This window comes from Sinocyclocheilus anshuiensis, unplaced genomic scaffold (assembly GCF_001515605.1).
Source record: "Sinocyclocheilus anshuiensis isolate Anshui unplaced genomic scaffold, SAMN03320099.WGS_v1.1 scaffold1201, whole genome shotgun sequence".
Taxonomy (NCBI): domain Eukaryota; kingdom Metazoa; phylum Chordata; class Actinopteri; order Cypriniformes; family Cyprinidae; genus Sinocyclocheilus; species Sinocyclocheilus anshuiensis.
Window position 1 is genome coordinate 310,306 of NW_015549617.1, and position 15,576 is coordinate 325,881.

At 37.3% G+C, this 15,576-nt stretch overlaps 1 protein-coding gene across 1 annotated transcript; it reads left to right on the forward strand.

Annotated features, from left to right (window-relative positions):
• The first annotated feature begins 639 nt into the window (after window positions 1–639).
• Window positions 640–10,193, forward strand: LOC107659285 (secreted frizzled-related protein 1-like). Its single transcript, XM_016448167.1, has 3 exons — window positions 640–1,385; window positions 3,908–3,988; window positions 9,566–10,193. Exons 1-3 carry the CDS (start codon window positions 872–874, stop codon window positions 9,889–9,891), a joined length of 921 nt encoding a protein of 306 aa, XP_016303653.1. The 5' UTR covers window positions 640–871; the 3' UTR covers window positions 9,892–10,193.
• Window positions 10,194–15,576: the final 5,383 nt, after the last annotated feature.

A 15,576-nucleotide genomic window follows, 5' to 3' on the forward strand; every position in this document is an offset into this window, starting at 1 on the left:
AAATGTCTTGACAACGGGGGTTGGTGGTAATGAGTTCTGAGCTATCTTCAGACTTCATTATCTCACCAATGTGATTAGCAAAACAACTGCACAGATGAGTTAACATGCGTCGGGCGATTTCACACCTCACATTTTAACTTAATTTGGCTCGTTGAAATACAAATGAGACCACGATACAGAGCAAATAAAGTCTTATGAAATATACACCTTTAAACGCTCGCTATGTGAACAGAAATGACATATATGCCGGTTTATCAAGAAAATCAGTAGCCTATTACAGCTAACATAGGTTATTCCGCACATATTGAGGAAACCGCATTGCATGGAATTAAAAATGCACGGCAAACCATAGAGTTCCGTGGTAATACGTGCATGTTTTCCTCAGGTAGGCTACTCTTGTCGGCTTTTCAGAATATTGTAAATGTCATTATCACGAGACTTCAGCGAGTAACTCCTCATACATTTCAATGCCTCGAATAATGTTATCGAAATTAAGTTATTAAGGACCTTTTTTCCACAAAAGGAGAGTGGGAGAAACGCACGCGGGCGGGGATATTGGCTCATTCATTGGGCCATTGAATACTTTGATTGACACATGAGAAGCAAAAGGTGCAGAAAGTTTCCTATTGGTCGCCGAGGCGGTCTCAGCCTCCCCTGGTCTCGAGCGCAGCGCATTTCAAGCAACTCAGCCGTGTGAGTCAGCAACAAGCTATACGGGGCTTCAGAGCTGGAGTTTCTACAGCTTCAATACTTTCACTTCAGAGGTATTTGGCTCTCCCTCCTTATTTTCTCGACAAAGAGGACTTCATTTCACTCAAGGCTCACCGCTTTGGGGGCTGCATTGACTGGGGATCCTGACCAGGTGTTCACAATGAAGTCCTTCGCATCTTTGTTCCTTTGGAGGATCGTCATTTTAATAATGCCAATGGTCTCACTGGGCCAAACATCTGAGTATGTGTATGATACCTGGAAGGCAGAGTTTTACAATGGCGGCCGTATCTATGACAAGCCTCCGCAGTGTGTGGACATCCCAGATGACCTGAAGCTCTGTCACGGTGTGGGCTACAACCAGATGCTGCTGCCCAACTTACTGGAGCACGAGACTATGGCTGAGGTCAAGCAGCAGGCTGGGAGCTGGGTGCCCCTGGTGCACAAGAACTGCCACCCGGGCACTCAGGTGTTCCTGTGCTCCCTTTTTGCCCCTGTGTGTCTGGAGAGGCCCATTTACCCATGCCGCTGGCTCTGTGAAAATGTGCGTGATGGCTGCACACCCATCATGGAAGCATTTGGGTTTCCCTGGCCTGAGATGCTCACCTGCGAGAAGTTTCCGCAAGATGATGTGTGCATCAGTGCGCCCAATGCCACAGAGGCCTTCAAGCCCACTGGTAAGTCCAAATGGCTTAACATGAAAAGTTTAAGTTTGGCCTTATTCATTTTTTATCAGATGTGATTTCACTAAAACATGAAGATATATATGTGTGGCTAATCAAAAATATGTCAAATGAAATTAATATACCTAGATGCGAATTTTGACATGCAAAGAAAATTTGGGTGAAAAAAGTTGTAATTGTTTTGCCAATACTGATTTATTTTCTGTCTGTATATTTCAGTGATGGCACTTTTTATCCTGATAATCATGTAAGGTTATACTGACTGCTTCAATGTATACTGTATACATTTAGTATTATTTTACCTATGGTACAGCCTTTCACCTTTTGCTGTGTGTGAGAAGTAACACTTGAACTTTTTAAAGGCAGTTGCAATGTTAGTTCAGGGACCGGTGTCCATTTGGGGGTTTTCATATAGACTTATCACACCTTTTGTTGCCTCTCAGGCTCTTAAATACCTCATGGTTTTATCTGATTTGACAAGTGATTCAGTTTTGGGAACATTTCTATAGGTAACACGTTCCTTACAATAACATCTGTAGAGGACGCAGGGGATGTGGCTTCTAGGTAAAGCATGAGAGATGAAGAGCTGAGTTTTTGCTTGTTTAACAGCTGGTAGCAATTGATTTCAGGGTGTTAGTTGAGTTCCAGGACAACGCTGGGATGTGTGCCAACAACAGACTATTACATATCTATTTATTTGGTGTTATTTCACAACTGCGGCACCTAATTTTTGAAATAGATAATTTTCCTTAGTGCAGTTTCTCTTTGTAAAAATGACACTGTAGGCAGGCAGCAAAAAATGACTTATTACTGTATTTATGAGTTATTTCTGTAAATGTAATGCTATTTCAATACGACACCAGCAAAAACTTTGCCAGGCTTCCCTGCTGTGCTTGTTAACACATTTTTTTCATAAGGTAATGCAGGAGGATAGTACTTTAGCTCAGACAAAGGGAGAGATTTGAACAGCTGCTTTTATTTACTGGTGGCACCAAAGCAGAAAATTAAAATTTTCGATGGTTAGAAAAGAAATAAATACATTTCCACACTCTTAGAGACTACCATTAAAAACCTCCCCTGTAATTTAAAGCTAATTAGGTAGGTTAGTAGGTAGGTTAGAGTATATCATCTTGTAGTCATGTGGACTATTTTACCAGGTAAGTCAGGGCATCTGGCACCAGCTCCCTATGGAAACACTCAAGCCCTATAGTTGTATGTCCCAGACAAGGGAAAGTACAACTAGCTTATGTAGATGGCTCATAAATTACAAGGGAATTTCCATTTCAAAAGTTACAATGGTGTTTTAGAATGAACAGACTGTGTGCCAGAACGATGTAACACACTGAAAGAAGATACTTTTGTGACTTCAGCCATCTGCCCTAGCCTGCTGTTAGTGACGCACAGTCCTGAGTGAGAGCTCACTAGCATGATGGCTTGGAAGTTGGAATACCAGAGAGAGAAGTTAAATTAATAAGCACCCCATAGAGATCCTGTCAGCTGTTATCACATGCTATCAGCATCACGGTCGAATGAACCCAAAGCCACAGATACATTAGACCCTCCCTCACATATCGACCCACTGTAAGCTTCAAGCAGTGTCGGGTTAAAGAGAAGAAAGGATTTCCTCTCTTCCTACTCTCTACAAGGGGTTAAGCCCTAACCATTTGTCCGCTGTTTTTTGTGATTCCATGGCAATAATGCCTGTGGAGAAAGTAACACTCAACAGGAGCCACTGAATTTTTCGAACTCTGTTTTATCTACCGCGGGGCAGTTTAAGTTTACTGCTGCTGATGCCATCAGCCTAAAATGCTTTAAAATAATAGTTTTTGCACAGTGGTTTGACCCACTGATAGCTTGCAAGTGGGTGATCATTTACATTACGCAGAAAAGTTGTGACATAAAAATGTTTATCTTTGGAATTCCTTGCCAGCAGCTGTCTTTACAAGCTCTTTTCACCTGAGTGCAATTTCCACAGTAATCTGTTAAATAGATGCAAATGAAAAAACAATTAGTCACCAAAAATGTAATCAAAGTTTTGTCAAATAGCGTAAATAAAGACAGACGGGGAGTCTGATCCTGTTGAAATACAGATTATAATGATAATTTGCTTGAATTTCAATACAATTTCATTCAAAATCTTAAAAGGTACTAAGAGAATTTACATTCAAGGCTTAATTTATCTGTTTCCATGACTATAGGGAGGTATCTGGAGAAGAATAGTTGTCCTAATTACAGTCAGCCCATTATTGGGGTGTTGTCCTGTGCCTCCTTTTCTAACCTGTATAACTTGTAACAATAGATTATATACAAATGTAAATAGCACAGATCATATTGGTTTACTTCAAATTACCATGTGACAGCCAGGCAAAGAACGAAACAAGCAAACATTTTTATGTCTATCTAAAAACACCAAAGTAGACAAAGAAAAAAAAAACATTTGGTCACAATTACTCTGGATTTTGATACCAATGGTGAATTTCTCTGACATTTCACTGACAGCATTTCCTCTGTTTTAGGATACTCCCCAGTTTGTCCTCCTTGTGACAATGAAATGAAAACGGATGTGATTCTGGAGCACATGTGCGCCAGTGAATTTGGTAAGAACATAACATCACACATGCCTACACACAGAAAAAACACACATCCATGCTGTTTTGTGCTCACACACTGAACATGTCAGGACTGCAGCCCATCTTCCTCTCTCATCTTCTGTATTCTGGAAATGGAGTAGGCATACAAGAGAGCCAAGACTGATATATATTCGTTTGAAAGAACAGCCAAAACCACACAGTCTTGAACCAAAAGTATTCACCTATTGCTTCAGCTTCCCCAGCAGCCTCATACAGATGCCTGTAGTTTAATGTTCCTGCTCATCTTAAATTTGGTTCTCATGGTCTTGTGTTATAATAATGAGGGAAAACTTTATTCTTTTAGGAGTGGAAACCATAGCAATTAATTTTTTTATAATGACTTGCTGCTTACTGGTATATTAAATCTTTCAGTTTAGTTTAGTTTAGTTTAGTTTAGTTTAGTTTAGTTTAGTTTAAAGATGAGGACCACCTTTCATCAATGTTAAGTCATCACGTTGAGTCATAGCTTTCTTTAGCCATAAATGTCGAGTGCCAGAATGATATTTTATTTAATGGCCATTAACACTGCTTTTGGGACAGATTCAAGCACTTTTAGAATCACTGGATCACAATTTTGTTATTTTGCACATATTTAACTGTCTTGACTGCCAAATCCACTTTTAATGGAACAATGCAATGGTTTTAAACATGAAAACAGCAGCAGCTGCATGGTTTGGATTACCCTTTGAGAGGCCACGACTGTTTAACTAATGAATTGAGGTAATTCACAGAGGCTGTACAGTCTTTATTTGGCTGTTACTAACAGCTCTAAATTGGGATGTTTGCTCTCCTGTCTGGATGTGATGACAGCCCAGGGGTTGACCTCTGGGCAGAGACTGTCAAGAGTTTACTCTTTGGCCACTGGAGTTAACTGGATATATATATTATATGAATATAATATATTTGCAAGGACAGTAAGATAAAACAAAAAAAATGTAATACTTTTATTCAACAAGGATGCAATTGTAAATAAATTAATCATACAAAATATTTTTATTAAAAAAAATGCTTTTCTTTTAAATTAAACTTAAATAAATTTAATTTTAAAATATATTAAAATGGAAAATGGTTATTTAAAATTGTTATAATATTTCACAATATTACTGTTGTTACGGTGTTACTGATCAAATAAATGCTTGCCTTAGTGAGCATAAGAGACTTCTTTTAAAAACATTCAAAATATCTTACCAACACAACTTTTGAATGATATATTGATTGACATTGGTACATTGATGGCCTTTTTTCCATACTGTTACAAAAGATGTGTTTAATTTCTTGTTATTAGATGTTCAGTATGACTGAACATTTATTTTTGAGGATGGTTAACAACAATGACTGTTAAATGAGCCTATAACTGCAGCCATTAAGGCCAATCACAGCAGGAGTTACCTCAACAAAAGGAGAGCAGTGCGAGAGTTACTTCCTGCTTTCCTCTGAAGAGGAAAACAAAAGCTGGTTTTGGTTAGCCTCTGACAAAACCATAAAGTTTCATTCAGTGTTTGAAATGGGTAAGCTATCTCTGGAAAGCTGCCGTCTTTCTCTGGTCAGCTTTATGTAAACCGACCCCACTGACACTCTCTCTCTGTGACCTCAGTACTACGTTTGTTATCCAGGATACTGCCAAAGACAGACAGTGAGGGAAGGCAGGGTTCATGCTGTGAAATCTTGCTTTAAGCGAGGAAGTAAATGCATGGGTTAGTCTCTCCATCAAGCTTCTATACATTCTATACATATTCTATACCAATGTTTCCCAACCAGGGTGTATCAACTGTCGTGTAAAAAATTTTTTTTTTTATATTTTTAAATTGCTAAAATGTTCAAAAAAGCATCTATTATATAATATCCATTTCTGATGTCGCCAATAATTAGAGATGCACCGAAATTTCAGCTGCCGAAAATGAGTTCACCACTCAGGTTTCACTTTCACATGGTGTGACGCTCTGCGTCCCTACTCAAGGAACCATGGTTACACAAGTAACCTGAGACGTTCTATACAACAGCTCTGGATACTCAGAAAATCCTAAAGATTTGTGAATACCAGATATTTGAAGAATATGGAAACAGAAGACAAAGTATAGATACATTTTATTGCCATTCTATCTCTTCTTTCCGACAAAACAGTACTGCATTAACACACTTTAGTTGGCTGTCAATCCTGTGGTCAGTGATGCATGCTCAGCTTTCCTGTAGTAAAACTGTATGGTGTAGCACCATTTTAACTGGAGCTCACCCCGAGCCACAGGTGCCATGTTTGTGAATTGTTTCAGCCCAAACTCTCCCTACTGAGTTTATGGCATCATTACTTCTGGACATGTCTCCAAAATGACAGAGGAAGCCAGGTCAAAGATCAGGGACGAAGGTTAAAAGGTTTTTTAAAGCAATGGTTATCACAGATGAAATGTGAATACTTTTACTGTTTTTTATCAAAATTATTAATTTAATTTTGGAAAGAACACTGATTGTGACCACACGATTTCTGAGATATGCTCTCTTTGTTTATATCTTATTTATCAAATATTTACCAAAGCTTTCAAGCATGAATTACTTATTTGGACCATCTGAGATTGAAACATCTGCTCGGGTTTGTGTTTAGAATCTGATCTACCGACTGTGCTTGGAAATGGTGGCTGCTTCGTATTTTTGTAGTATGTTGTATGAATGCAGCAATTATGTGCGGTCATTGCGCACAATATTTGCTTATACTATCCTCACATCTGTGTAGACTTTGCGGAGTGGTATGCTAGTCAACACTGATATTGATTTGTCACTTTGAGAGACATTAGAAAGGCATCTCCAACGGCTTGATTTATATGGCGATTTATTTTGGCTTGACCTTTTCGAGACACTGGATTACAGAGAACAAGAGAAACCAAACCTATTATAGCTTTCCCATTGTTATTGTTCGGAAAGTGTGGTGTTACACGTATTAGCTGTAAAGCCACATCTGAAGGTATTCAACTGTACCCATGTCCCTGCATTTGTAAGGATTACATTCACAAACACAAGGTGCAAAAGGAGTTCACAGTGGAGTTAAAGCGGGATTTGAACTAAGATAAAGTGGATGTGGGAGGTAGGCAAGACTCTTTCTAGCCTGACTTGATAATTCTTTAACCTTCAGACCATTTTTTTTATTTCATCAAACACTAAGCTCTTTATAGACTTCAGATCAAGCTGTAATCCCTTCCATGTGCACTAATAATACTGGGAAGACAGGCTTATTTCTGCAAGAGTCATTAGAAGTGAGGAGGTGTGAGATATGAGGTTATGGCTTGCGGACTAAAACACATTTCATCATTGTAAGAAAAAGTGAAGACGTCGAAGATCTTGATGAAGAATAACTTTTATTACAGAATAGTAGTGACAAAGTACATGTAGTACCTTGGGTTCAACGGAGTCAGACTGAACCCCGAACATCCTAAGCTCAATCATTTTATACAGTATTACGTTCATCTTCCCGCTCAACATGTAAATTAAGTTTCGTTTTAAATGTAAATTGCGGATGACAATGAAAGTGATAGCCTTCCGTTCCCACATCTTCGGTAGACTCAAGTGGGAACAACCAAATGTTAAGGTGATAAGATTAAACAGAATCCATAGCAGTTATTTCATGTACCCTTTTGGTCAGCAGATGGTTCTTGACGACCTGCTGCTTCTCCCACGCTATAAGTGACAAATTATCGCTCCGGAGGTACTATTTACATATGATTAAGATCGGAAAGAACTATCTATATGATAATTAAGCTCTTTGTAGAGAAAGGAGCATAGTTTAATACACAATTTGGAGTGGAAGCTGGGTCGAGGCAGACTATAATTTCTTACATCATGTAACTCTTTGAATTACAGTATAACAGTGTGAGAAGCTGCTCTCATGACTTAAAAGGGGTCCTCATGGGGGACTTTAACTTTCCTTGGCAATGATCAAGCATTATATTTTCATGCTCCAGGCTGCAGAGGATATTTATAAGTCAAGGTTCAAGAGGATATGATGAGGATTTAGTTTCACTGTGGTCTGCTCACTGACAGCCAATGGAGACTGATCAGGTTGTTAAAGCATAATTAGCAGTAAATCTCAATACCGATGTCTGCTCATTTCCACGGGTCTTCAGGATCGGCCTGCTAATTGGACCAAATTCTTCTGAAGTTCATTGGTGGGTCACTGATGTTAGACCGTTGAAGTTGATAAGATGTTACGTTCTTCGTATTTCTCCATCATTAACCCAGAAGGAGAAAAAAAAATCACCTGCGAGGCGGTGTGAGGAAGTAACACCCATTGAAGTTATATTATGGCAGGACCACCGTGGAGTTGACTCGTGTGAAGGTTAAGGAAATTAAAAGATTAACAGGTTAAAGAGAGTTTACTGACAGATCAGACAGATTAAAGGGGTCATATGATGTTGCTAAAAAGAACATTATTTTGTGTATTTGGTGTAATGAAATGTGTTTATGCGGTTTAAGGTTAAAAAAAAAACGCCACAACAAATGGCCAAGCAAGCGCAGACACTAACAAGATACGTGATACAGAACGAGACCAAACACAATATCAGCACATCTCCACACAGTAAATAAAAACCTATAAAATATATATAAAATATATCAGACATTTTGTGTTAATGAGACATAACTTAAAAATAATTATCAGAATTTTTGTTATCAGTGCATCCTTGGTTACTTTTGGTGCTTGATGAGTGTTTTTTGATGATGATTTTTTTTTCCAGTGGAGTAATAGTTAAATGAGTAACATTTCACCTACGGCCAAGAAAAATTCTGACCTTTGACTAATTGCCCCAAGCTTATAAGAGAGGTATTCAAAGGAACAAAACCTAGTATCTAGTTACGTCTAGAGGGGCAGAGGGCAGTGAAGCTGCAATTTGGGACATTCTTGCCCCCTGGGAAAAGAATACGGCTATGAGATCGGTTTTGGTTTGCAAGGATACTGATGTTTTTTCTTGAACTTGACGGAATTCATGACAGAGAGACCAGTATCATTATGGCTTTGCCCTGAGACCATTGGCAGAGAAGACAGGACTGATATTGATTACACATTCTCATTTGCTTTTTATTCTCCATTCCTTCATCTCTCTTTATGTCCCCTGCATTACTTAGCAGTCTAATCTCTCTTTTATGGCCTTGGATGTTCGGGAACTGACAGTGATACCCCTTGCAACCCAAAACCCTTTTTGACCTCTCTGAACCTAGCACATGGCCTGAGAGATTAGATGACTTTGTGTAGACGAGAGAGCGCTGCACTGTCCAGGGATACGATGCAAGATTGAACAAAGCTTTGCAATATCATAGACCACAACAGATGCAGTAGGTGGGAGCAGTGTTTAAAAACAGTGTGGGGGCTCAAAATCTACATGTCATTATGGAAATAAACATAAGGGCCTACTTTGAAGAAATACCGAAAACTATTATTTACTGGCAAGATGATGTAATCTTCAGTCTCCTCTCCACCCACTGGAGAAGATTCAGAAAGCTGATCGCAATTCTCTCTGTTTTCTTTATCCATATTCTCAACCTTGTCCATATCTCTGTTTTTTTCAGCCATAAAGACCAAGATCAAAGAGGTCAAACGGGAGAACTCGGATCGCAAGGTGATCCTGCAGAAGAGGAAAAAACCCCTAAACCTGGGCACTTTGAAGAAGAAGGACCTGAAGAAACTCACTCTGTACCTGAAGAACGGAGCCGACTGCCCCTGCACGCAGCTAGAAAATCTCGGAAATACATACCTTATCATGGGACACAAGGTGGACAAACAGTACATTCTCACCGGCATTCACAAGTGGGACAAATCCAGCAAGGAGTTCAAAAAGACCATGAAAAAACTCAAAAGCCACAAGTGCCCTGCTTTTGAGAATGTCTTCAAATAAACATTCTCAGAGCTCCCACTTACTTTATGAACTTGCACATCCAGGCAACCCAAAATATTGTTTTATTTTTCATTATTCATGTACTATATATATATTTCTCATGTATAGGTCAAACACTTGAGGTGTTTTGTCTTGGATCTGTGCTGTTTAAGACTGAAAAGATAATGAATGATACAGTAGACAAACTCTCCACCACAACCAACGGATCACTTTTGTATATATCCAAACTGGTGATAATATGTTGTAAAATGATCATAATTCACCTACAATTGATTGTTGACTTTTCTTTTAAATTTTTCTAAAAAAATACTACAACAGATTTCCAACGCATAATTCTCTGCCAAACATCTTCACAATTTATTGATACAATTTTGCACACACTGTGAAAGTACCATATAAGCCATTTCTTTAGGCATATAGACCAATTTGGAGTAGACGCCACAGTTATGTCACTTGCAGCTGCACGAACATTGTTGTGGCAGAAAAACACTGGTAACAAGTGGAGGGAAATGGGTAAAATCCATGGAATAAGACAAAAAAATTTATTGTTGTGCCTTTGGATGTCAGAATCGTAATGCAAATCATTTTTATAGAATACTGTCGTCAAAGATGCCATTTAAAGCTAAACGCAGACGTTTAAACGGACAGACTATACTATATGAAACCTGCTATGATTACCCTACTTTTAAAGCATAAATTTGATTTAAACAGTAGGTCTACATAATATTCACATATGCAGTTCATAGGGGACATATTGTATAGCTCTGCAGTTACAGCATGAAATAGCCTACTATTTAAACCTATAACATTTACCTATTTCAAGGCCAATTCTGACCTTTTTTCCGCAAATGCAAGTTTATATCTCCTAGTTCGGACTTTATAACTCAATTTAACTCAACAATTGCGAGTTTGTCAATTCTGAGGGAAAAAAAGACAGAAGTGTGGGATTATAAACTCATGATTCTGAGCCGAGGGGAAAAGAGAGAATGACGAGCTGATTTTTCTTATCAGAATTGTGAGATATAATCTTGGAATTGAGAGAAAAAAGTCAGAATTACCTTTTTTATTCTTTTATTCCATGGCTTCCATAGACTGCTACTTTAAAACGGTCATTTTCTGCCACCAGATAGGCTCCGCCCACAAAAACTTAATCACTGTTTGCAAACACTGAAATTGGTCTATCCAGTCTATTATAAGTTGCTAGAGTTACTCCAAGTTCAATAGACAACATTATTTTACAGTGTGCATCGGTCACAGTCCTTTCTGTGACCTGTACCAATCAGTCATCAAACTTGTTTAGCAGTCCTCTGGTGAATAATAGGAGGTCTGCTTTGCTTAATTACTGGCAAGATATATATGCATAACATTTATTGCACTGCTAAAGCCATGTATGACAAATTGAACTGCCCAGACCCCTATGACTGAGTTGATTATGGATTCTGTTTGATGGTAGAATATTGTATACATAGGCCTATACTTTATCTGCTGTAGAACAAGCTGTTTTCTGACTAGTAAAATTATTATAAAAGAACAGTACTCAATAGCATATAACGTCAACAATACTGATAGAAGTGTTCATTTCTGCAGGACATTTTTCCATGTAATCTCACAACTCGCTACTGTTAGTGTATAACGCTGTTTGCATTGCAGGTGAAAGGAGGTTTTATTAATTGTAACGTAACACAAGACTCTTGACATTTTAGTCCACAGCTTTGTCTAAAATGCATGTCACCAATCATTTAAGAATGTATAGTGTGCATTGCATAACGTGTCTCTTCATTTTTTTCCCATCAAATTATCTTGTGGTGTAGCACTATTAGTTTCAATGTTTCTCTATTCCCATTTTTTATGTTGGCAATCATTTTGTACATAAAATTCTAGCACAAATATAAAATAAAGACTATAAAAATGTTAATGTCTTTTGCACACCGTGTTATTTACAGTCTTTATTAAACTAGTAATTCAAAGTTTTAGTTTTGAAACACATTTGTGATGGTCATTTGTACAGTTTGTACAGTCATTGGTCCATACAGATAATTTATATGGTTAATATGTACAGAACATCCTGACCAGTATAGTCACACCATTACAAAACACTAGTATTATTTATCCTAGAATTCAGTTTGCACATTTAGAACATTTAGATTATTTTGAGTTTATTTTGCTTAGTTGATACGAGTTGATCTGTGAACTTGGTTCACTATGATGTATGAGGGACTTTTCATAATGAGGGTTTATGCCTTGATAGGTAGCAGCTGAAAAGTTCAGGCCAAACACACAGACTGGTACATAATTACAGAGAAAAGAATACATGTACGATGGCCAAGGTAAATTATTCATAAAGTGAAATTACTTGAATATACTTTTTTAATATATAATAAATGGCAGCATTCATTCGTACTGCTTGTTTTTCAAGCATGTTAATCCTCTCTAGAATGTTGCAACAGTCTTATGTCAACAATGAGCATAAGTTCAATAAATGGCGATTTCACTGCCATGCTTCAGATGATTTATGGGCCATGCTCTACGTAAAAAAAAAAAAGACTGTCAGAGTTAATCAAACTGTCTGCATCTCTCAGACATGACTGCCAGATACAGCTAATTGTTGATTTTATGCTCCATTTTACCTTTGTGGTGTTTTGAGAAGAATCCCAACCTAGGCATGCTTTTCTTATTTGTTTCAATATGGTTATGATATGAAACACAAACTCTAACAAATCTCTTATGGTTCAGCTGTCAAACTGATTTCACAGAGTTGGTTTTGGATGATGGCATATCCATACCAACTATACACAGCCAAATACATAATGCGATGTGTTTTAATTGTGATAATGGTTCACCTTTCGGCATTCGTGTGTTCTGAAAATTCAAAAGTAAACATTTTAAAAGTCTTTCTTGTTGGTCTAGGCTAGCACTCTTGCCACACAAGGACTCACATTTTCAGGTAACAATAAACCACATCAACCAATCAACTAACATGTTAAATCAATCAACGAGACAACTACATAACCTCAGATTGATTGGTGTGATGTTCAAACAGAACTGTTATTAAAAAGCCAATAAATGCAGAGTTCCTGTTAACGCCGGTAAGAAATAAAAAGCAAATTATTTTGCTGTGTATCTCAATAGAAAAACATTCAAGAATGAAAAATGCAGGAGTAATACCAAGACCAATCTTTGGACATATGGTTTTAGTAAATGACCTAGTATTGCAAAATGTATTTCAGATGTGGTTTCATCCCCGTCATAGTTACTGCAGCTGTCTTCAAAAGCCTGGAAAGAGTCAGGATAGAGCTTTGCCTTATTAGGAAACGATCTATGATTAAAACTCTCTCTCTGTTTCCAAAGGTCAGACAACACCTTCTGCTTTTAATTAGTGTTTGTTAACAGACCATATTTGCATACTTTAAGTGGGGTTTATTAGGGTTTACAATTGTAAAACATCAGTGAGATGAGTTTGAATAATAATAAATGCTATGAAAATATGGACAAACATCATGGTTTTGATAAAGAAAAATATGTGGGCAAATAAATTAGATGCACAACCCATAACAGGTTGTGTAACACGTTTAAAATTCATTCTCATCTAAATTATTAGTATTATGATAAACTGCCTTGTTATTATATATCAAATTAGACAATTCGGCATACAAAAAGCTCAACACACCATAAAATAGATGCAAAGTACCTTACAGTTCAATTTCTGCCATTTTGTCATGCATTTTAATTAATGATGCTAGATAGATGTTTAACGTTCCATTGTTATGCTTTCAAATTGTGTCCCATAGGAATTTATCTGTTTAAACGGTGTTTAACATTAAAATTGTGTCATATAGTGAAGCAAGGCTAATGGAATTGAAAACTTAAAAAATATAAAATGTAAACACTTTTTAGGTCGTTCCTATGCTCATGCTTGTACTGTGTTCATTTACAAAACCAAAATGATCCTTAAAAGGTATTGAGGTGCTTTCATGAGACAGTCTGAAGATGATTGTTTAGATTCCTTACAGATATTATGTTATTATTACTCTCTGTAAAATGCTTGCATCAAAGAATGCTAAGGTGCTTTGTATCTCCCAGTCACCTCTACCTCCATTTGGTCTTTGACTCCTCTCTTACTTACATAGGAATTTGCTTCATAATGTCCAGGAATAGATAACAGCCAACCTCTTGATTAAATAAATGCTGATAAAGCTGGAAAAAGCCTCTGCAATTTTTAAAGGCAAAATATAAACTGTAAGTGCTACTTATCTTCATGCAGTGGCCAAGACGGATCTATCACAGTGTTCTGGTGCTATGTGGGAGGTCTGATCTTTCCAGCAACTCTGATATTTGATAAGTGGACACACTCATCTGACCTGACTGAATTCCTGTAATTATAGTAGATGTGAAGGTTTTGGTCATGCCTTGGCACAGTTGGCCTCACTAGAGAAAGAAAAGGGGAAAAAAATGTTTTCCCTTGTGTATATCATTCAAATTTCTATGACAAGAATTCAACATATTTGTTAAATCAAATTATGTAGACCAGGGGTCACCAAACTCTGTCCTGGAGGGCCGGTGTCCTGCAGAGTTTAGCTCCAACCCTAATCAAACACGCCTGAACCAGCTAATCAAGCTCTTACTAGGTATACTTGAAACTTCTAGTCAGGTGTGTTGAGGCAAGTTGGAGCTAAACTCTGCAGGACACCGGCCCCCCAGGACCGAGTTTGGTGACCCCTTATGTAGACAATCTTTGGAGCCTAGGAACAGATGAGCAATGATAGTTTTGTGGTAAAGCACATGAAACAAAGGTAAAGAACCCATGGCAAGCAAACTATGAAGATGCCAACAAAATGTCAATCTTAAAAGTGGTGCCATTTCTGTGACACATACATTTTATTGCTAATTCCTGACATTAATAAATATTAATGTAAATCGTGAAAAATATCTGTAAAATTGCCATTAATCTATTATCTAGTGAAAAATATTTTAGTCAATTACTTTAATGTTAAACATTCATTGTTGCTTGATAGGAATAAAATATATATCCAAAATTGCATACTGATAATTATACATTGTGTAACTTTGAATTAAAATGCAGCTTAGTGGTCTAGCTTTCTTAAACAGAATGAGTTGGGGGAAAAATCTTTACTTTTCAATGTAGGTCACTTACTGATAATATAAAAACTGAATATCAACATATCAATCTTGTAATATAACATTCAAATCTTCATCAAAAATGCATTTGATACTTAAAAATTAGACACCTAATTTATAAAAACACCTTAAATCCTATAGATTGTGGAAAAATATCTATTTAATATTGTTTTAGTGGTTCAGGATGTTCCATTATTTGCTACAGTTCTCATATGAAAGACTCTAGTCTCTTGTTGCTGGAAAAAAGGACGCAATCTGGCAAACCCAGGGTTTTATTTAACAGGTTCCTGTGTACTGACATAGAGTTTGCAAGAAAAAGAAAAAATGAAATTTCCTCAGTGCAGGATTTTCAGTTGAAAGTTTCCGTTTTCTGTATTGCTATTGTTGAATTCTTTTGGGTATACCAAAACCCTAAAGGGAACATGAATGTAGAAGTAAGTTACAGCCTGAAACGTTCACCTTTAAGCCTCCCAAAAACCAGACATGGAATGAAGGTTAAGGGGTTGAACTCTCTTGAAACTAGCCATAAACATTACATTGAGTAATGAA

Coding starts and splice junctions, on each gene's coding strand:
- LOC107659285 (XM_016448167.1), top strand. CDS start 872: ATGAAGTCCTTCGCATCTTTGTTCCTTTGGAGGATCGTCATTTTAATA. Junction 1,386..3,907: donor AGAGGCCTTCAAGCCCACTG/GTAAGTCCAAAT, acceptor CCTCTGTTTTAG/GATACTCCCCAGTTTGTCCT. Junction 3,989..9,565: donor CATGTGCGCCAGTGAATTTG/GTAAGAACATAA, acceptor TGTTTTTTTCAG/CCATAAAGACCAAGATCAAA.